Source organism: Trematomus bernacchii, unplaced genomic scaffold, assembly GCF_902827165.1.
Source record: "Trematomus bernacchii unplaced genomic scaffold, fTreBer1.1, whole genome shotgun sequence".
Taxonomy (NCBI): domain Eukaryota; kingdom Metazoa; phylum Chordata; class Actinopteri; order Perciformes; family Nototheniidae; genus Trematomus; species Trematomus bernacchii.
In genome coordinates, this window is record NW_022988153.1 from 10,001 (window position 1) to 33,046 (window position 23,046).

The following is a 23,046-nucleotide window of genomic DNA, read 5'->3' on the forward strand; positions in this document are numbered from 1 at the left end:
CTGTGTGTTCAGGTGTTTCAGGTGTTTCAGGCTTACCTGTGTGTTCAGGTGTTTCAAGCTTACCTGTCTGTTCAGGTGTTTCAGGTACATGCCGCAGGCTCTGCAGAAAGCTTCCAGCAGGAGGCCGAACCGGCGGGACACCGTCTTGTTGTGCATCTCTGACCTGAGGACAGACTTCTTATTAGTCTGAAAATTAGACCAACCCCTACTAACTACAACTAACTAACTCTGACTAACTTTAACTAACTGACTAACCCTGACTAACTTTAACTAACTGACTAACCCTGACTAACTTTAACTAACTGACTAACCCTGACTAACTTTAATTAACTGACTAACCCTGACTAACTAACTCTAACTAGAGAATGCAATTCCTGAAGAAATTGCTAGTGGGAATGCTTTATGCTGAAAAGCTGATGCTAAACTGCTATGCTGAAATGTAATGTGTAAGAAAGTGAAGAATTTAGATTGAAATGATACATGAACACTGGGGGCTTGAATGTGTGATGAGAGAAAAGAAAGTAAAAAGGCTTGGAAAAGCAGCAGAATATTTGAACTGCAAACTTTTGAACTAACTTAATGGCGAATGATCTGTCGCCATGGCAACGGCATTTGATGACACCCCATAATACGCTTAGATGTGTTGATGGCTGCATCGTTACCAAACCTGTGAAATTTTGGGCTGTTTGGAACATTTTCACTGAAGTTATGAGAAAACCGTGTTTCATGGCGAGCATTGTGTTGCCATGGCAACGGCATTTGAAGAAACCCCATAATTGACGTAGAGCTGTTGAGGGCTGGACCGGTGATATACAAGCGAAGTTTGGGGGACTATCGGACCGTTTCTATTGGACTTACAGCGACATCGTGTTTCATGGCGAGTGGTCTGTCGCCATGGCAACGGCATTTGATGACACCCCATAATACGCTTAGATGCGTTGATGGCTGCATCGTTACCAAACCTGTGAAGTTTTGGGCCGTTTGGAACATTGTGTGTGAGAGAGAGAGAGTGTGTGTGTGGCAGAGTGAGAGAGAGAGAGCCCTTGAGCTCTGAAGAGATCAAGGGCTTCATTGTTCTGAATGAGAGATAAACCTCTTACATGTGAACGTTTTGTGGAAGAACGATAACAGATATCTGTGAAATTTAAAAACCTGAAGCATGTCAAGGAAGTTGAGTATCTGAAGTGTAATTTTTGTGTACTTTCGGGTTAATAATGTGGCCTTTTTGGCAGTTTAAGAAAGGTGTGCGGCTGCTGCTGTGAGGAAATATCAGCCTGAAATTACAATGGGCTTTAATGGAGACATGTTGAACGTTTTTGTCACTTCATGCCCTCAAGAGGCATTTTGTTTAATTATTTTTGCTTAATTATTTGTCATTTTTCAAGCTACGAGATGTTTTCCTACGTTTGTCATGAAAAATGATGTCTCAGGAATGTAGGGTTTGGGAATTATGGCAGTTTAAAAAATATATATGAAGGCAAATTTCAAGATTTGCTCCACTCTAGCTGTGACATCACGCACTCTAGTTAATGTTAAAATCTGAAGAAAACCTCTTTACCAAGGTCTGAACAATGTTTAATATCTCTAAAAGTAAGAATCAGATTTAAAAGTTGTGTTACACGAATAATGTCAGAAAGATGTGTAACATTTTAAAGTTGGAATGAAGTTTCTGAGTGAAAGTATGAATGAACAGTTAGCAGTTGAAGTCGCATGAAGATTTGTTGAAGTCTGAAGAATTTCTCCATTGACTTCCATGTTAAAAATGTGATGAATTATGGGATGTATCTCTGGAATTATGAAAGTTATGAATGAGAAAAGTAATAGCCTGCGATTCCCGACCGAGCTGAACGTTTTGATGTTTGAACGGAGTTTCTGCGATGTTGAATGTGGGAGGAGAAGAGGGCCAAAATAAGTCGGCGGAATAATAATAATAAACTTTTTGTCCGTAGCATAACATTTAGTGGGAATGCTGTATCAGCATTCCCACTAAACTAGGATCTCTGTATCTGTCAATGATGAGGTCTCAGGTCTGGATTAGGGATCTTGGTTTAGCTCTTTATCCCCTGTGTTGCTCACTTGAGATGCCAGAAGAAGAAGTGTCCGATCCTCTGATTGGTCAGGGCTTTCTTGATCAGGAAACGAGCCAGAGGATTGTCCAAGTACATCTCGTACTTAAGCACCTGCAGACACACAGATAACCGGACATCAAACCTAAAGACCTGCACCAGAAGGTGAGATGTACCTGCACCAGGAGGTGAGATGTACCTGCACCAGGAGGTGAGATGTACCTCACCAGGAGGTGAGATGTACCTCACCAGGAGGTGAGATGTACCTGTACCAGGAGGTGAGATGTACCTCACCAGGAGGTGAGATGTACCTCACCAGGAGGTGAGATGTACCTGCACCAGGAGGTGAGATGTACCTCACCAGGAGGTGAGAAGTACCTCACCAGGAGGTGAGATGTACCTGCAACAGGAGGTGAGATGTACCTGCACCAGGAGGTGAGATGTACCTCACCAGGAGGTGAGATGTACCTCACCAGGAGGTGAGATGTACCTCACCAGGAGGTGAGATGTACCTGTACCAGGAGGTGAGATGTACCTCACCAGGAGGTGAGATGTACCTCACCAGGAGGTGAGATGTACCTGCACCAGGAGGTGAGATGTACCTGCAACAGGAGGTGAGATGTACCTGCACCAGGAGGTGAGATGTACCTCACCAGGAGGTGAGATGTACCTCACCAGGAGGTGAGATGTACCTGCACCAGGAGGTGAGATGTACCTGCACCAGGAGGTGAGATGTACCTGCACCAGGAGGTGAGATGTACCTGCACCAGGAGGTGAGATGTACCTGCACCAGGAGGTGAGATTAACCTCACCAGGAGGTGAGATGTACCTCACCAGGAGGTGAGATGTACCTGCAACAGGAGGTGAGATGTACCTGCACCAGGAGGTGAGATTAACCTCACCAGGAGGTGAGATGTACCTCACCAGGAGGTGAGATGTACCTGCACCAGGAGGTGAGATGTACCTGCAACAGGAGGTGAGATGTACCTGCACCAGGAGGTGAGATGTACCTCACCAGGAGGTGAGATGTACCTCACCAGGAGGTGAGATGTACCTGCACCAGGAGGTGAGATGTACCTGCACCAGGAGGTGAGATGTACCTGCACCAGGAGGTGAGATGTACCTGCACCAGGAGGTGAGATGTACCTGCACCAGGAGGTGAGATTAACCTCGACCAGGAGGTGAGATGTACCTCACCAGGAGGTGAGATGTACCTGCAACAGGAGGTGAGATGTACCTGCACCAGGAGGTGAGATTAACCTCACCAGGAGGTGAGATGTACCTCACCAGGAGGTGAGATGTACCTCACCAGGAGGTGAGATGTACCTGCACCAGGAGGTGAGATGTACCTGCACCAGGAGGTGAGATGTAACTCACCAGGAGGTGAGATGTACCTCACCAGGAGGGTGAGATGTACCTGCACCAGGAGGTGAGATGTACCTGCACCAGGAGGTGAGATGTACCTGCACCAGGAGGTGAGATGTACCTGCACCAGGAGGTGAGATGTACCTCACCAGGAGGTGAGATGTACCTCACCAGGAGGTGAGATGTACCTCACCAGGAGGTGAGATGTACCTGCACCAGGAGGTGAGATGTACCTGCACCAGGAGGTGAGATGTAACTCACCAGGAGGTGAGATGTACCTCACCAGGAGGTGAGATGTACCTGCACCAGGAGGTGAGATGTACCTGCACCAGGAGGTGAGATGTAACTCACCAGGAGGTGAGATGTACCTGCACCAGGAGGTGAGATGTACCTGCACCAGGAGGTGAGATGTACCTCACCAGGAGGTGAGATGTACCTGCACCAGGAGGTGAGATGTACCTGCACCAGGAGGTGAGATGTACCTCACCAGGAGGTGAGATGTACCTGCACCAGGAGGTGAGATGTACCTGCACCAGGAGGTGAGATGTAACTCACCAGGAGGTGAGATGTACCTGCACCAGGAGGTGAGATGTAACTCACCAGGAGGTGAGATGTACCTCACCAGGAGGTGAGATGTAACTCACCAGGAGGTGAGATGTAACTCACCAGCTGCAGGAGGTGAACAGGAGGACTCACCTGTACGAGCTGCAGGAGGTGAACAGGAGGACTCACCTGTACGAGCTGCAGGAGGTGAACAGGAGGACTCACCTGTACGAGCTGCAGGAGGTGAACAGGAGGACTCACCTGTACGAGCTGCAGGAGGTGAACAGGAGGACTCACCTGTACGAGCTGCAGGAGGTACTGCGACAGCTTGTCGTCGCTCAGTCCCTGGACCAGGCAGCGCAGAGCGAACTCCCTGACCATCGGATCAGGGAAGTTACAGTCCAACAGCTCCAGAGCAGATTCAGGCTCCATCAGAGGCCACTCCTTCAACAAGCAGTACATCTGAGGAGGAGGAGGAGGAGGAGGAGGAGGAGGAGGAGGAGGAGGAGGAGGAGGAGGAGGAGGAGGAGGAGGAGGAGGAGGACACAAACAGGTATCTGTTGAGAATTGAGGAACAGAGAATGATCTGGACCAGAAGCAGTTCTCGGGTTAGGGTTCTGTAACCTTCTTTGGGTTAGGGTTCTGTAACCTTCTTTGGGTTAGGGTTCTGTAACCTTCTTTGGGTTAGGGTTCTGTAACCTTCTTTGGTTGGTTAAGTGTCGTGGTTTGTTGTTAAAAACTATTTTTCTTTTTGTAATACTTTTAATATAGTATATTTTAATATTGTTTTAATATTGTCTGCTTATCTGTATCATTGTGTTGCATTGTTGGAGAAGCCTGAGACCTAAGATGTTCAATGACATCATGACTCTGTAGCTATGTTAGTTTGACAATAAAGAACCTTGAACCTTGAACCTTGTTAGGGTTAGGGTTCTGTACCTGCGAGGCTTCGTCTCTCGAGTTCCATTTGACGGACAAAAGCAGCTTAGGGAGAGACTCAGGAATCTTTACACAGTAATGTCTGCAGAGAGAGACAGGTAGGCAGACAGACAGGTAGAGAGAGACAGAGAGACAGGTAAAACATAGAAACCACCAAGAAACACAGACAAAGAGAAAGAGAGAGGGACTCACCAGTGTGAAGCCCCGCCCCTCACCTGTGACTCACCAGTGTGAAGCCCCGCCCCTCACCTGTGACTCACCTGTGTGAAGCCCCGCCCCTCACCTGTGACTCACCTGTGTGAAGCCCCGCCCCTCACCTGTGTGAAGCCCCGCCCCTCACCTGTGACTCACCTGTGTCTCCAGAGGAAGTCCTTCTCCTGCTCAGAGAGCTCGTACAGAGGGTCTTTGGAGCTGAGGGACCGCAGCTGCTCTGCATCTCCTGCAGAAACACTGCTCTCACAGGCCAGGCGACTGCTCTGAGAGACAGACAGGTGGAGAGACAGACAGGTGGAGAGACAGACAGGTGGAGAGACAGACAGGTGGAGAGACAGACAGGTGGAGAGACAGACAGGTGGAGAGACAGACAGGTGGAGAGGGAGACAGGTGTTACCAGCTGTTAGTGTTCACTGGAAAGTAACTAGTGTTCACTAGAAAGTAACTAGTGTTCACTGGAAAGTAACTAGTGTTCACTGGAAAGTAACTAGTGTTCACTGGAAAGTAACTAGTGTTCACTAGAAAGTAACTAGTGTTCACTAGAAAGTAACTAGTGTTCACTAGAAAGTAACTAGTGTTCACTGGAAAGTAACTTGTGTTCACTGGAAAGTAACTTGTGTTCACTAGAAAGTAACTAGTGTTCACTAGAAAGTAACTAGTGTTCACTAGAAAGTAACTAGTGTTCACTAGAAAGTAACTTGTGTTCACTGGAAAGTAACTAGTGTTCACTGGAAAGTAACTAGTGTTCACTAGAAAGTAACTAGTGTTCACTAGAAAGTAACTTGTGTTCACTGGAAAGTAACTTGTGTTCACTGGAAAGTAACTAGTGTTCACTAGAAAGTAACTAGTGTTCACTGGAAAGTAACTAGTGTTCACTAGAAAGTAACTAGTGTTTCACTGGAAAGTAACTAGTGTTCACTGGAAAGTAACTAGTGTTCACTGGAAAGTAACTAGTGTTCACTGGAAAGTAACTAGTATTCACTAGAAAGTAACTAGTGTTCACTAGAAAGTAACTAGTGTTCACTGGAAAGTAACTTGTGTTCACTGGAAAGTAACTTGTGTTCACTAGAAAGTAACTAGTGTTCACTAGAAAGTAACTAGTGTTCACTAGAAAGTAACTAGTGTTCACTGGAAAGTAACTAGTGTTCACTGGAAAGTAACTAGTGTTCACTGGAAAGTAACTAGTGTTCACTGGAAAGTAACTAGTGTTCACTGGAAAGTAACTAGTGTTCACTGGAAAGTAACTAGTGTTCACTAGAAAGTAACTAGTGTTCACTAGAAAGTAACTAGTGTTCACTAGAAGTAACTAGTGTTCACTGGAAAGTAACTTGTGTTCACTGGAAAGTAACTAGTGTTCACTGGAAAGTAACTAGTGTTCACTGGAAAGTAACTAGTGTTCACTGGAAAGTAACTAGTGTTCACTGGAAAGTAACTAGTGTTCACTGGAAAGTAACTAGTGTTCACTGGAAAGTAACTAGTGTTCACTGGAAAGTAACTAGTGTTCACTAGAAAGTAACTAGTGTTCACTGGAAAGTAACTAGTGTTCACTGGAAAGTAACTAGTGTTCACTGGAAAGTAACTAGTGTTCACTGGAAAGTAACTAGTGTTCACTGGAAAGTAACTTGTGTTCACTGGAAAGTAGCTAGTGTTCACTGGAAAGTAACTAGTGTTCACTGGAAAGTAACTAGTGTTCACTGGAAAGTAACTAGTGTTCACTGGAAAGTAACTAGTGTTCACTGGAAAGTAACGAGTGTTCACTGGAAAGTAACGAGTGTTCACTGGAAAGTAACTAGTGTTCACTGGAAAGTAACTAGTGTTCACTGGAAAGTAACTAGTGTTCACTGGAAAAGTAACTTGTTGTTCACTGGAAAGTACACTAGTGTTCACTGGAAAGTAACTTGTGTTCACTGGAAAGTAGCTAGTGTTCACTGGAAGTAACTAGTTGTTCCACTGAAAGTAACTAGTGTTCACTGGAAAAGTAACTAGTGTTCACTGGAAAGTAACTAGTGTTCACTGGAAAGTAACTAGTGTTCACGGGAAAGTAACTAGTGTTCACTGGAACAGTAACTAGTGTTCACTAGAAAGTAACTATGTTCACCTGGAAGAAGTAACTAGTGTTCACTGGAAAGTAACTAGTGTTCACTGGAAAGTAACTAGTGTTCACTGGAAAGTAACTAGTGTTCACTGGAAAGTAACTAGTGTTCACTGGAAAGTAACTTGTGTTCACTGGAAAGTAACTAGTGTTCACTAGAAAGTAACTAGTGTTCACTAGAAAGTAACTAGTGTTCACTGGAAAGTAACTAGTGTTCACTAGAAAGTAACTAGTGTTCACTAGAAAGTAACTAGTGTTCACTGGAAAGTAACTTGTTTGTTTTGTCCATGGCCTTTTAGGGGCTCCGTAGTTACCGTGGCATGTAATACCATTCCGTGGCAGTAGCTGTATATTTAAGCAATAGCTCACGACAGGCCGTGGTATATGGTCATTATATCACAGCTAAGCCGCGTGGTTCAACCCCCTCAGCTGTGATATAATGAGCATATATCACGGCCTGAAGTGAGCTACTGCTTTTATAAAACGGTTACCAAGTGTGGCAATATGAAAGAAAAATACACACTCTAATTTAAATAGTTTTTATTAGTAAATAATGATGTTCAAAATAAAATAGTCCCTCCGCTGCCTTCTGCACGAAATGTGGAGGAAACTTCTGTGTAGTAATGCATGGAGTCACCGACTCAGGAAGGAGACACGGTGAGAGTTGGAGCTTTGATGTCAAACACTGATGGGTTTATTCAGAGTATCGGCCGGAGGATTCACATCACAAATCAAAGAGTCAGAGGTTCTGACCACACGGTAGAGTTGCCACGTCAATTCTGAAGAACCTCTCTCTATGCTAGACCTTTGAACAGGTTCACAGAGAGAAATCAACATCTCTGAAGGAGTAGACTAAACAGCTGGGAACACTAAGCCACCTGCGCCGACACTCATGGCCTCAAAGATTTCACATCTTAGAGCCCACAAACACCGATAAAGAAGTGCTTCAGTGTTCTCACAACAAGTACCCCTTCGTGCCAGACAAGTTGACCGGTCACAAACTGGTGACAACACATATGGCACCAAGGCCTTTCCTTAAAGGAGATAACAGACGTCAGAGTAGATCATAAAACATCACAGAGCAAAAGGTTAGATATCTAGAAGAATTATTCCTTAACACGAAACATAGTGCGAGGTGGTTGCTATGCAACAACACTAACAGCTAGCGAACATATTAGACAGAGAGCGTTGATCCATTATTTGGCTATTTATTTACATTAATGTGTATGTTGCCGTTTATTGTGCAGCCTCTTGAAACTCTGTCCAGCATCAGCAGCATGGCTTACGTGGTTACTTGTATAGGCTGAGGTTGTTCTAGGCTGTTCTTTGGGCGTGGAGAGAATATTGCTCCACTTCCTCCGGTCCCTGAGATTGGGCTTCCAGTAGCTCTGGAGAGAGCTTTCTCACCTGTGGCCACTAACGGTCATCATTTCTCTGCTTTGTTTCAAGACCCGCATCAGAAAGCTTTTGAATGGTGGTACCTTTCCAGTTGGTCTACCTGCTCTTCACGTAGCTCTGCATGTCGTCCTTTAGGTGCTTTCTGGAGATAGGCACTGCTCAATCCACTCCTCCATAGTGAGGACCCCCCCCCCCTCAATCCACTCCTCCATAGTGAGACCCCCCCCCCTCAACTCCACTCCTCCCTAGTGAGACCCCCCCCCCCTCACAATCCACTACTCTCCATAGTGAGACCACCCCCTCAATCCACTCCTCCATAGTGAGGACCCCCCCCCACCTCAATCCCTCTCCATAGTGAGACCCCCCCCCCAATCCCACTCCTCCATAGTGAGACCCCCCCCCTCAATCCCTCCTCCATAGTGAGAACCCCCCCCCCCTCAATCCACTCCTCCATAGTGAGACCCCCCCCCTCAATCCACTCCTCCATAGTGAGACCCCCCCCCCCTCAATCCACTCCTCCATAGTGAGACCCCCCCGGAGGTCCAAGTTAACCTTACATGTTTCCATCTTAAGCTTTGTTAGTTTGTTTCGTAATGGAAGAAATGTAAATATATTTATAAAACGGACAAGTCAAATCAAGCAATCTGATTGGCCGATAGCGTTTTGCGGACCTTTTTGATTACAGAGTTGAAAACATGGTTGCTTGCTTTAAAAGTAGCACACTTCATGATGTCAGACCTTGGGAAGTATCTAGATACCCCTGCCCTAATGCCAAAGGAACTGCACACTGAATATGTTTTTGCCGTTTGATGTCTATGTCTGGACCGCTGCGTAAAAAGGAGGGTTTCTGCCCCGTTTCTTGTTCCAGTTTGAAAAGCAAGCAGCAGGCAGTTTGCTTTTCAGCCCAACTGTATACTGTTTATCTCAGACGCGGAGGGATACTGACTTGTTGTGAAAAGTAACTTACAATTCTACCCGTGGTATACGCTCAGTATATCACGGCTAAGAACCAATCAGATTGCTTGATATAACTTGTCCGTTTTATATATATATATCACATTATATTACATTATACATACATATAATGTAATGTAATGTAATGTAGTACCAGGCCGTGGCAGTAGCTGTAGCCCAGCTCCCGGCTGATGGTCCAGTTCGCGTGCTCTTCGATCTGCTGATCATCAGGAAACACCACGGTCTGATTAAACCAGGAGAACTCCAGCTCCACACAGGGGGTCTCCTGCAGAGAGACAGGTAGCAGAAAGACAGGTAGCAGAGAGACAGGTAGCAGACAGACAGGTAGCAGAGAGACAGAGAGACAGACAGGTACCTTGTTGGGATTTGAACCAGCAACTCCGATGGGGTTCAGCAGGTCTTCCAGGCCGTGAGGAACCGGCCAAAGACTGAGAGCCACTTTCCCTGAGACCAGGACGTCGGTATAATCAAACAGGTTGACATTCCCCCAGGCCAGAGGACAGTGCTCCTGGGGACAGACAGGTACAGAGACAGACATGTGAGACAGACAGGTGAGAGACAGACAGCATACAGACAGACAGGTGAGTATGTATGTGTCCTTCCTGTCTCACCTCCTTGGCTCCCTTCCTTCCCTTCACTGAGCAGATAGACAGGCAGAGTCTGGCCGAGCGAGGGAGGTCAGCCAGGTAGATATCATAGGCCAGCCATTCGTTCCACCTGAGAGACAGACAGGTACAGAGACAGGTGAGACAGACAGGTAGATGTTATTGTGTGTGTGTGTGTGTGTGTGTGTGTGTGTGTGTGTGTGTGTGTGTGTGTGTGTGTGTGTGTGTGTGTGTGTGTGTGTGTGTGTGTGTGTGTGTGTGTGTGTGTGTGTGTACCTGGGGTTGGAGCAGGGGACTCTCTGTGTGTTGACGTTGTCACAGAGTGGCTCTCCTCCATGATAGATACCTGTCCTCACATAGATCTGCACACACACACACACACACACACACACACACACACACACACACACACACACACACACACACACACACACACACACACACACACACACACACACACACACACACACACACACACACACACACACACACACGCACACACACACACTGTATCAGAGTTGTGTCAGTGGGTGGCGGAGCGTCTGATTGGACGATAGTTCCTCACCTTGTCGATGTCTCTGATGTTGACGTTGACGTAAGTGGCGCAGAGGAGGCGGAGCCTCAGCAGGGTGTTAAAGGCCCAGAGGGAGCGGGGGGGGGGAGCCATCGCCCCCCCCCAGGACAGGGAGACGGCTGGGGGGTCCTCCGGCTGAGAGACACACAGGAAGCTGATTGGCTACTGTACATCTGTGTACGTGAGTCAGAGATGCTGATTGGTTGTGTACGTGAGTCAGAGATGCTGATTGGCTGTGTACGTGAGTCAGAGACGCTGATGGCTGTGTACGTGTGTCAGAGATGCTGATTGGCTGTGTACGTGAGTCAGAGATGCTGATTGGCTGTGTACGTGTGTCAGAGACGCTGATTGGCTGTGTACGTGAGTCAGAGATGCTGATTGGCTGTGTACGTTTGTCAGAGATGCTGATTGGCTGTGTACGTGAGTCAGAGACGCTGATGGCTGTGTACGTGAGTCAGAGACGCTGATTGGCTGTGTACGTTTGTCAGAGATGCTGATTGGCTGTGTACGTTTGTCAGAGATGCTGATTGGCTGTGTACGTTTGTCAGAGATGCTGATTGGCTGCTGTACATGAGTCAGAGATGCTGATGGCTGCTGTACCTGTATGAAGGCGTGACGAAGCCCGAGGCAGGAAGCTGAGAATAAAGACTCTCTTTGGAGACGAGCATCAGGTGAGGCAGACGACCCACGATGATACAGGATCGGATATACTGCAGATAGACAGGTGGAGAGAGTGAGACAGGTGAAGACAGGTGGAGAGAGTGAGACAAGTAGAGCTTGATGATGAAGATGTTACCTTGTACTGACTGAGAGGATACTTCTCCAACAGGTACTCATCACAGCCACACACCTGAGAGAGAGACAGGCAGTCACACAGACAGGTAGTCAGATAGACAGACCGGTAATCAGACAGACAGTCAGTCAGACTGTCATAGAGTGAGTACCTTGAGGATGTACTGCCCCTGGTACTCCTGCACACAGAGGCGCAGTTGTTGAGGTGACAGGTGCATGGAGCGGCTCTTCTTCCTGATGGACTCGGCTATCAGCTGCTCAGGTAAACTGTCATGGCTCACCTGGACAACAACAACAACAACACAACAACAGCACCTAAACATAGAACAATAGAAACATCCATCCATCTTCTACTGCTCATCTGGAGTCTGGAGAGACCCCCTGACCCCATCCTCCTGCAGCACCTCCCACAGTATCTCCCAGGGAACCGGGCCATACACTTTCTCAAAATCCACAAAACACATGTAGACCGATAAGCATACTCCAGGCCCCCCTCCAGCCCCCTCCAGGCCCCTCCAGGCCCCCTCCAAGCCCCCTCCAGGCCACCTCCAGGCCACCTCCAGGCCCCCTCCAAGATCCTGGCAAGAATCCTTACCAGGACAAATCTGCATTGTTCCTATTCAATCTGAGGTGCAACTATCGACTGGACCCTTCCTTCCAGCACCTTAGAGTAAACCTTCCCTGGGGGGGCTGAGTAGAACTGACTCCCTGGGGGGCTGAGTAGAACCACCTCCCTGGGGGGCTGAGGAGGACCACCCGAGTCTCCCACTCCTTCGGTGCTGTTCCCAACTTCCACGCATCAATCAACCCCTGGGGCTTTGCAACTGACAGAACTACCTCAGTGACCCCCTCCCAGAAGATTAATGCTGACCCCCCACCATCCTCCAGCTCTGCCTCTACCACCACTAACCCTAACCCACTAAACCCTACCCCACCTGTTGCCCTCCTGATGGTTCCCTGATCCCCTCCTGATGGTTCCCTGATCCCCTCCTGACGGTTCCCTGATCCTCTCCTGATGGTTCCCTGATCCCCTCCTGATGGTTCCCTGATCCCCTCCTGATGGTTCCCTGATCCCCTCCTGGTGGTTCCCTGATCCCCTCCTGATGGTTCCCTGATCCCCTCCTGATGGTTCCCTGATCCCCTCCTGATGGTTCCCTGATCCCCTCCTGATGGTTCCCTGATCCCCTCCTGATGGTTCCCTGATCCCCTCCTGACGGTTCCCTGATCCCCTCCTGACGGTTCCCTGATCCCCTCCTGATGGTTCCCTGATCCCCTCCTGACGGTTCCCTGATCCCCTCCTGATGGTTCCCTGATCCCCTCCTGATGGTTCCCTGATCTCTTCCCCCCAAAATCTCTTCTATAACCTCTCAGTAAGCATCTTTACCTTCAGCGTGTATTTCTGTTTGGAGTTAGATGGAGACACGATCACCCAGATTGTGACAATCAACCTCCCTGCAGAGAGACAGGTAGAGAGACAGGTGAGAGACAGACACAGACAGGTAGAGAGACAGGTGAGAGACAGGTGAGAGACAGACACAGACAGGTAGAGAGACAGGTGAGAGACAGGTGAGAGACAGACACAAACAGGTAGAGAGACAGGTGAGAGACAGGTGAACAGAGAGAGGTAAGAGAGACAGGTGAGAGACAGGTGAACAGAGAGAGGTAAGAGAGACAGGTGAGAGACAGGTGAACAGAGAGAGATAAGAGAGACAGGTGAGAGACAGGTGAACAGAGAGAGGTAAGAGAGACAGGTGAGAGACAGGTGAACAGAGAGAGGTAAGAGAGACAGGTAGAGAGACAGGTGAGAGACAGACACAGACAGGTAGAGAGACAGGTGAGAGACAGACACAGACAGGTAGAGAGACAGGTGAGAGACAGGTGAGAGACAGACACAGACAGGTAGAGAGAAAGGTGAGAGACAGGTGAGAGACAGGTGAGAGACAGACACAGACAGGTAGAGAGACAGGTAGAGAGACAGACACAGACAGGTAGAGAGACAGGTAGAGAGACAGGTAGAGAGACAGACACAGACAGGTAGAGAGACAGGTGAGAGACAGACACAGACAGGTAGAGAGACAGGTAGAGAGACAGGTAGAGAGACAGACACAGACAGGTAGAGAGACAGGTGAGAGACAGACACAGACAGGTAGAGAGACAGGTAGAGAGACAGACACAGACAGGTAGAGAGACAGGTAGAGAGACAGACACAGACAGGTAGAGAGACAGGTAGAGAGACAGGTAGAGAGACAGACACAGACAGGTAGAGAGACAGGTGAGAGACAGACACAGACAGGTAGAGAGACAGGTGAGAGACAGACACAGACAGGTAGAGAGACAGGTAGAGAGACAGGTGAGAGACAGGTGAACAGAGAGAGGTAAGAGAGACAGGTAGAGACAGACAGTCTTTAAACAGGAAAAAACGTGTTTCACTTCCAGTTACGTCTCCACAATAAAAGCCCCCTGTTATTGAGTTAAGACTCTTATTGTGGAGGGGGGGTACCTTTGTCCAGCTTGCTGTAGATGTTATTGAGACTCTTATTGTGGAGGGGGGGTACCTTTGTCCAGCTTGCTGTAGATGTTATTGAGACTCTTATGGCGCATTTCCACCATGGCGCGGAGCGCGGTTTAAGCGTGCCGTGTCGTGCCGGGCCCGTTTTTGGTTGCGTTTCCACTAGGCCTAGTTCCGGCCCGGGGCTACTTTTTCACCTTTATTCTGGCCCGACAAAATCGTGGATCTATCGGGGCCAACAACCAGGGCTGAGTCGGGCTGAGTATGCTAAACTAGAGAGAGCGTCGCTGGCAAGGGGGCTAGAACTACAACAAGATGAACATATTTGACCGTGATTTAATTGTAATACACGTTTCTAAATGATGAAGTAACAACATACTGATACCGGTTAGTAAAAACCATGAATTAATGCTTTGACAAGTCTGCAGACAGACGGCAGGAGAAACACCTTTTAAAATGCTTGTTTTCTAAATGGAGATTGGCTAAGCTAACGCAGTATATGCCCCGACCGTCCACACTCACAACAACGGCCTATACAGACATAAATAAAGCAGCGACTGTATTCTCCATGACACAGGCAGTCTGTGGTGTGTACTTGTTTAACTTTTGTCTAGTTTCTGAACAGATATGAGGAGCTGTGAGCTCTGAGTGCTAACAGCTAACGGCTGTGTTGTTTTTCTGTGGTTCTCATTGAAGATGACGTCACGGCTCCACCTACACTGCGTTACTATAGTTACTGCCCCAGCTACTAAACTGTAATGGAAACGCAGCATAAAGTGAGCCAGTCCTAACAAGGCCTAACTATACCGTACTAAGTCGAGCGAGGCCTGCGGTGGAAATGCGCCATTATTGTGGAGGGGGGGGTACCTTTGTCCAGCTTGCTGTAGATGTTATTGAGACTCTTATTGTGGAGGGGGGGGTACCTTTGTCCAGCTTGCTGTAGATGTTATTGAGACTCTTATTGTGGAGGGGGGGGGTACCTTTGTCCAGCTTGCTGTAGATGTTATTGAGACTCTTATTTTGGAGGGGGGGGGTACCTTTGTCCAGCTTGCTGTAGATGTTATTGAGTTAAGACTCTTATTGTGGAGGGGGGGTACCTTTGTCCAGCTTGCTGTAGATGTTATTGAGACTCTTATTGTGGAGGGGGGGGTACCTTTGTCCAGCTTGCTGTAGATGTTATTGAGACTCTTATTGTGGAGGGGGGGTACCTTTGTCCAGCTTGCTGTAGATGTTATTGAGACTCTTATTGTGGAGGGGGGGTACCTTTGTCCAGCTTGCTGTAGATGTTATTGAGACTCTTATTGTGGAGGGGGGGTACCTTTGTCCAGCTTGCTGTAGATGTTATTGAGTTAAGATTCTTATTGTGGAGGGGGGGGTACCTTTGTCCAGCTTGCTGTAGATATTATTGAGACTCTTATTGTGGAGGGGGGGTACCTTTGTCCAGCTTGCTGTAGATGTTATTGAGACTCTTATTGTGGAGGGGGGGGTACCTTTGTCCAGCTTGCTGTAGATGTTATTGAGTTAAGACTCTTATTGTGGAGGGGGGGGTACCTTTGTCCAGCTTGCTGTAGATGTGTTGGGGTAGCTGGGGGCATGACTCCAGGTTGGGGGGGTACACGTACAGGGCCTGGCTGTGTGCCCCCCCCCCCTCCCGCTCCTCCATCGCCTCCCTGCAGACGCTCAGGATCGACCTCCGGAAGTCCTGGACCTCCGGGTCCTTCATCATCTCGAACTCACAGACCGGCATCCCGATGGCAAATCCTGGGGGGGGGCAGGGTTACATTTATAATGGAGGGGCAGGGTTACCTTTATAATGAGGGGGGGGCTATCTCCCTATTTAGTTTCCTCCAAAAAAGACCTCTCAACCCCCCCTGAACCTCACTGCTCTCTCCTGTGTACAGTCTTACCTCTCAATCCCCTAACCTGGGGGGGTTACCTGGAGGGGGATTACCTTGGGGGTGTTACCTGGGGGGTGTTACCTTGGGGGATAACCTTGGGGGGGTTACCTGGGGGGGTTCCCTGGGGGGTGTACCTGGGGGGTTTACCTGTGGGGGGAGTTACCTGGGGGTGGTTACCTGGGGGAGTTACCTGGAGGTGGTTACCTGGGGGAGTTACCTGGGGGAGTTACCTGGGGGGGTTACCTGGGGGAGGTTACCTGGGGGAGTTACCTGGGGGGTTTTACTGGGGAGGTTACCTGGGGGGGTTTACTGGAGGGGTTACCGGGGGGGGTTTACTGGGGGGGTTACCTGGGGGAGTTACCTGGGGGATTGACCTGGGGGGGTATACTTGGGGGGTTTCCTGGGGGGTTTCCTATCTTACCTATCTCCCGGTTCAGGATCTTCTCTTCTCTGTTTCCCAGCGGTTCGATGACCTTGAGAATCGGGTGGAACAGCCGAAGGTCACACAGTCTTCTCGTCTCGTCGTAGAACTCCTCCCTCTCTGCCTCCTGGGTCACGCCCACAAAGATGTAGCTTGACTCCTCCTGACCAATCAGAGAGCAGAGATCATTACATTTTAAAAGTTTAGAAAGTGCACTAAAAGCTTAATTAACAGGTATACTCCATTCTTGTGACTGAGAGAGAGAAGGTGGGGCTTAAGGATGAGGGGTGGGGCTTAAGGATAGTAGGCGGGGCTTACTGGTGGGAGGCGGGGCTTAATGTTAGGAGAGGGGGTGTAATGGTGGGAGGCGGGGCTTAATGGTGACTCAAGTCGCATCAGCAGGAGCTTCATAGGAATGAACCTCCTGCTGATGCGACAGGTGAGACAGCAGTGAGACAGGTACCTGCAGCACTGAGACAGGTACCTGCAGCACTGAGACAGGTACCTGCAGCAGGTGAGAAAGCAGTGAGACAGGTACTGCAGCACTGAGACAGGTACCTGCAGCAGGTGAGAAAGCAGTGAGACAGGTACTGCAGCACTGAGACAGGTACCTGAAGCAGCTGAGACAGCAGTGAGACAGGTAGTGCAGCACTGAGACAGGTACCTGCAGCAGGTGAGACAGCAGTGAGACAGGTACCTGCAGCAGTGAGACAGATACCTGCTGCAGGTGAGACAGCAGTGAGACAGGTAGCTGCAGCAGTGATACAGGTACCTGAAGCAGCTGAGACAGCAGTGAGACAGGTAGTGCAGCACTGAGACAGGTACCTGCAGCAGGTGAGACAGCAGTGAGACAGGTACCTGCAGCAGTGAGACAGATACCTGCAGCAGGTGAGACAGCAGTGAGACAGGTACCTGCAGCAGTGAGACAGATACCTGCAGCAGGTGAGACAGCAGTGAGACAGGTACTGCAGCACTGAGACAGGTACCTGCAGCAGGTGAGACAGCAGTGAGACAGGTACCTGCAGCAGTGAGACAGATACCTGCTACAGTTGAGACAGCAGTGAGACAGGTAGCTGCAGCAGTGAGACAGGTACCTGAAGCAGCTGAGACAGCAGTGAGACAGGTACCTGCAGCAGGTGAGACAGCAGTGAGACAGGTAGCTGCAGCAGTGAGACAGGTACCTGAAGCAGCTGAGACAGCAGTGAGACAGGTACCTGCAGCAGTGAGACAGCAGTGAGACAGGTACCTGCAGCAGGTGAGACAGGTACCTGAAGCAGGTGAGACAGCAGTGAGACAGGTACCTGCAGCAGTGAGACAGGTACCTGAAGCAGCTGAGACAGGTACCTGTCTCAGTGAGACAGGTACCTGCAGCAGTGATACCTGTCTCACTGCTGTCTCACCTGCTGCAGGTACCTGCAGAAGGTGAGACAGCAGTGAGACAGGTACCTGCAGAAGGTGAGACAGCAGTGAGACAGGTACCTGCAGCAGGTGAGACAGCAGTGAGACAGGTACCTGCAGAAGGTGAGACAGTGGGTATTTCCTGGCCTCAGTGAACAGCTGCTGTTTGATGCTGAGCAGAGGAGTCTCTCTGAGGCACTCCAGACTCACCATCATCCCTAAACATGAGTCAGCACAGAGACATGAGTCAGCACAGAGATACAAGTCGGCACAGAGACATGAGTCAGCATTATGAGTCAGCACAAAGACATGAGTCAGCACAGAGACATGAGTCAGCACAGAGACATGAGTCAGCACAGAGACGTGAGTCAGCACAGAGACATGAGTCAGCATTATGAGTCAGCACAAAGACATGAGTCAGCACAGAGACATGAGTCAGCACAGAGACATGAGTCAGCACAGAGACATGAGTCAGCACAGAGATATGAGTCAGCATTATGAGTCAGCACAAAGACATGAGTCAGCACAAAGACATGAGTCAGCACAGAGACATGAGTCAGCACAGAGACATGAGTCAGCATTATGAGTCAGCACAAAGACATGAGTCATCACAGAGACATGAGTCAGCATTATGAGTCAGCACAAAGACATGAGTCAGCACAGAGACATGAGTCAGCACAGAGACATGAGTCAGCACAGAGACGTGAGTCAGCACAGACGGAGTCAGAGACATGAGTCAGCATTATGAGTCAGCACAAAGACATGAGTCAGCACAGAGACATGAGTCAGCACATAGACATGAGTCAGCACAGAGACATGAGTCAGCATTATGAGTCAGCACAAAGACATGAGTCAGCACAGAGACATGAGTCATCACAGAGACATGAGTCAGCACAGAGACATGAGTCAGCATTATGAGTCAGCACAAATACATGAGTCATCACAGAGATACAAGTCGGCACAGAGACATGAGTCAGCACAGAGACATGAGTCAGCATTATCAGTCAGCACAAAGACATGAGTCAGCACAGAGATATGAGTCATCACAGAGACATGAGTCATCACAGAGACATGAGTCATCACAGAGACATGAGTCAGCACAGAGACATGAGTCAGCATTATGAGTCAGCACAAAGACATGAGTCATCACAGAGACATGAGTCAGCACAGAGACATGAGTCAGCACAGAGACATGAGTCAGCATTATGAGTCAGCACAAATACATGAGTCATCACAGAGACATGAGTCAGCATTATGAGTCAGCACAAAGACATGAGTCATCACAGAGACATGAGTCAGCACAAAGACATGAGTCATCACAGAGACATGAGTCAGCACAGAGATATGAGTCATCACAGAGACATGAGTCAGCATTATGAGTCAGCACAAATACATGAGTCAGCACAGAGACATGAGTCAGCACAGAGACATGAGTCAACATTATGAGTCAGCACAAATACATGAGTCAGCACAGAGATATGAGTCATCACAGAGACATGAGTCATCACAAAGACATGAGTCAGCATTATGAGTCAGCACAAATACAAGAGTCATCACAGAGACATGAGTCATCACAGAGACAAGAGTCATCGCGGAGACATGAGTCATCGCAGAGCCATGAGTCATCACAGAGACATGAGTCATCACAGAGACATGAGTCAGCACAGAGACATGAGTCATCACAGAGACATGAGTCATCACAGAGACATGAGTCATCACAGAGACATGAGTCAGCACAGAGACATGAGTCATCACAGAGACATGAGTCAGCACAGAGATATGAGTCAGCACAGAGACATGAGTCATCACAGAGACATGAGTCATCACAGAGACATGAGTCATCACAGAGACATGAGTCAGCACAGAGACATGAGTCATCACAGAGACATGAGTCAGCACAGAGATATGAGTCATCACAGAGACATGAGTCAGCACAGAGACATGAGTCAGCATTATGAGTCAGCACAAATACAAGAGTCATCACAGAGACATGAGTCATCACAGAGACAAGAGTCATCACGGAGACATGAGTCATCACAGAGACATGAGTCATCACAGAGACATGAGTCATCACAGAGACATGAGTCAGCACAGAGACATGAGTCATCACAGAGACATGAGTCAGCACAGAGACATGAGTCATCACAGAGACATGAGTCATCACAGAGACATGAGTCAGCACGGAGACATGAGTCAGCACAGAGACAAGAGTCATCACAGAGACATGAGTCAGCACAGAGACAAGAGTCATCACAGAGACATGAGTCAGCACAGAGACAAGAGTCATCACAGAGACATGAGTCAGCACAGAGACATGAGTCATCACAGAGACATGAGTCATCACAGAGACATGAGTCAGCACGGAGACATGAGTCAGCACAGAGACAAGAGTCATCACAGAGACATGAGTCAGCACAGAGACAAGAGTCATCACAGAGACATGAGTCAGCACAGAGACAAGAGTCATCACAGAGACATGAGTCAGCACAGAGACATGAGTCAGCACAGAGACAAGAGTCATCACAGAGGCATGAGTCAGCACGGAGACATGAGTCAGCACAGAGACAAGAGTCATCACAGAGACATGAGTCAGCACAGAGACAAGAGTCATCACAGAGACATGAGTCATCACAGAGACATGAGTCATCACGGAGACATGAGTCATCACAGAGACATGAGTCATCACAGAGACATGAGTCATCACGGAGACATGAGTCAGCACAGAGACAAGAGTCATCACAGAGACATGAGTCATCACAGAGACATGAGTCATCACGGAGACATGAGTCATCACAGAGACATGAGTCATCACAGAGACATGAGTCATCACAGAGACATGAGTCATCACAGAGACATGAGTCATCACGGAGACATGAGTCAGCACAGAGACATGAGTCATCACAGAGACATGAGTCATCACAGAGACATGAGTCATCACAGAGACATGAGTCATCACAGAGACATGAGTCAGCACAGAGACATGAGTCAGCACAGAGACATGAGTCAGCATTATGATTCAGCATTTTGAATAATGAGTCAGTGTTACCGTTGGGCAGGCAGCAGTCCACCTGGATGCGGGGGGGGCATCAGGTGGAGCCCCCACAGCTCCCCTGACGACGGCCTGGGCACCATGGCAACCAATCAGGACAGGGCTACCTACAGACAGACAGGTGAGACACAGACAGGTGAGAGACAGAGAGAGAGACACAGACAGGTGAGACACAGACAGAGAGACACAGACAGGTGAGACAGACAGGTGAGACAGACAGGTGAGACACAGACAGGTGAGACAGACAGGTGAGACACAGACAGAGAGACACAGACAGGTGAGACAGACAGGTGAGACAGACAGGTGAGACACAGACAGGTGAGACAGACAGGTGAGACACAGACAGAGAGACACAGACAAGTGAGACAGTAAGTTCTCTGCGTGTTTTCAGAGGGACGTCAAACAAAGTAGGACACACTGTGTGTGTGTGTGTGTGGTGTGTGTGTGTGTGTGTGTGTGTGTGCGTGTGTGTGTGTGTGTGTGTGTGTGTGTGTGTGTGTGTGTGTGTGTGTGTGGTGTGTGTGTGTGTGTGTGTGTGTGTGTGTGTGTGTGTGTGTGTGTGTGTGTGTGTGTGTGTGCGTGTGTGTGTGTGTCTGTGTGTATTTCCTGTATGATTTCCTTCACTTCCTGTTGACCTGGGTAAATAATGAGTTTCTGTGTAATTCACAGAAACTGATCTGGGCCTCATCAGACATCGTTACACACCCACCCCCTACACACACACACCCACACACACACCCACCCCCTACACACACACACCCACACACACACCCACCCCCCTACACACACACACACACCCCTACACACACACACACACCCCTACACTGGGGGGACGCTGCAGCTCTCTCTCTCTCTCTCTCTCTCTCTCTCTCTCTCTGCCCGTTTAACAGCCTAATCTTTGTCAAACTGTCTTATGTTCTTTCTTTAACACGTAATGAAGGTTATTGAGCGTTTTAGCTCCTAAGTTGTTAATATTGACGCCATTTCCTTTATGAAGTAAAGCAGCCTCCCTGTCTGGTCCTCACATCCCCGGACCCCCAGACTCGGAGGAGCACAGGGATGTCAGTATTGTTTATAGCAGCTGGGCAGCACGTGTGTTGCTGGACAGACTGTGCGGTTGGACTCTGTCCCACAGGCAGGTTGCAGAGTAACATCAGAGGAGGCTGGGCCAATTGTACATTCTCAAACTGCACCACTTAGAACTAAACAATGCAGACATTATTTTTATATAACTGTATTCAATAACCGCAACTAAATTAAACCGTATGAAGTGATTTGTAAATAGGAATACAGATAGGTAAGTTTGAGAAACCGGCTCGAGTGCGCTAGAATTTGAAAATACACAACCAGAGAAAATCTGCCACTTCCTCACAGAGCCCCTCCTCCAACACACACGAACGCGCACATGACCAATGAGGGCACCAGATAAGTTTGTGCACAGATGGAAGGCTGACAGGCAGGTAGGCCATCCAGTTATTTTAGCCGGCTCAGATGATTGGTCGTGCTTTTTACAGAACTACAGCTTCCACAGATGATATTTATTTATGGATTTTTTGTCAAAGCACTTCAGATATTCATTGCTATCTGGATGTTAAGAGCATTCCATGGAATATAACAACAAGTGTATCTCCAGCCGGTTTCTCTAACTTACCTACCCCACCTTTAAGGTTTTCATATATATATTTTTTTCTCCCAGTTTGTCATGGGACTTATTTTTATCCTCTCAAAGAACCGGAATCGAAAAGCAGAACCGGAATCGTTAAAATCCAAACGATACCCAACCCTATGTGTGATGCAGTCAAATCTCACCGCTCACTTACGTTAGCGGTGTCGTAAAACCGTGGGAAAATGTAAAATACGATGGCGAAGAAGAAGAAGATTCCAGTGGCCCCAAAAAAGAGAAAAATGTATTCGGACAAGTCAATTGCCAAACTCACTAAAAACTTTTTCTTACACTGCCTACACACACACACACACACACAACACAACACACACCACACACAACACACACAACACACACACACACACACCACACACACACACACACCACACACACACACAAACAACACACACAGCACAACAGCACACGCCACAACAATTTGCACTAACATCACTACAACTCACAACAACACTCCTTCACACAACACACACAGAACACACACACCCCACACACACACACACACCACACACACACGCCCCCCTACACACA

General features: G+C 48.4%; 1 protein-coding gene across 1 annotated transcript in view; it reads right to left on the bottom strand.

Annotated features, from left to right (window-relative positions):
• Positions 1-20,920, bottom strand: part of LOC117475878 (phosphatidylinositol 4,5-bisphosphate 3-kinase catalytic subunit alpha isoform-like) — a gene marked incomplete at its 3' end in the record, with an annotated part of 28,863 nt that extends 7,943 nt beyond the window's left edge. The window contains 20 exon segments of the mRNA XM_034122216.1: positions 64-163; positions 2,077-2,180; positions 4,272-4,436; positions 4,914-4,995; positions 5,265-5,389; positions 9,725-9,856; positions 9,947-10,099; positions 10,203-10,308; positions 10,473-10,558; positions 10,762-10,868; positions 10,871-10,905; positions 11,371-11,480; positions 11,567-11,620; positions 11,715-11,843; positions 12,947-13,014; positions 15,623-15,832; positions 16,391-16,553; positions 17,903-18,006; positions 20,835-20,871; positions 20,873-20,920. Of these exon segments, the coding sequence (XP_033978107.1) occupies positions 64-163; positions 2,077-2,180; positions 4,272-4,436; positions 4,914-4,995; positions 5,265-5,389; positions 9,725-9,856; positions 9,947-10,099; positions 10,203-10,308; positions 10,473-10,558; positions 10,762-10,868; positions 10,871-10,905; positions 11,371-11,480; positions 11,567-11,620; positions 11,715-11,843; positions 12,947-13,014; positions 15,623-15,832; positions 16,391-16,553; positions 17,903-18,006; positions 20,835-20,871; positions 20,873-20,920 (2,118 nt within the window).
• Positions 20,921-23,046: the final 2,126 nt, after the last annotated feature.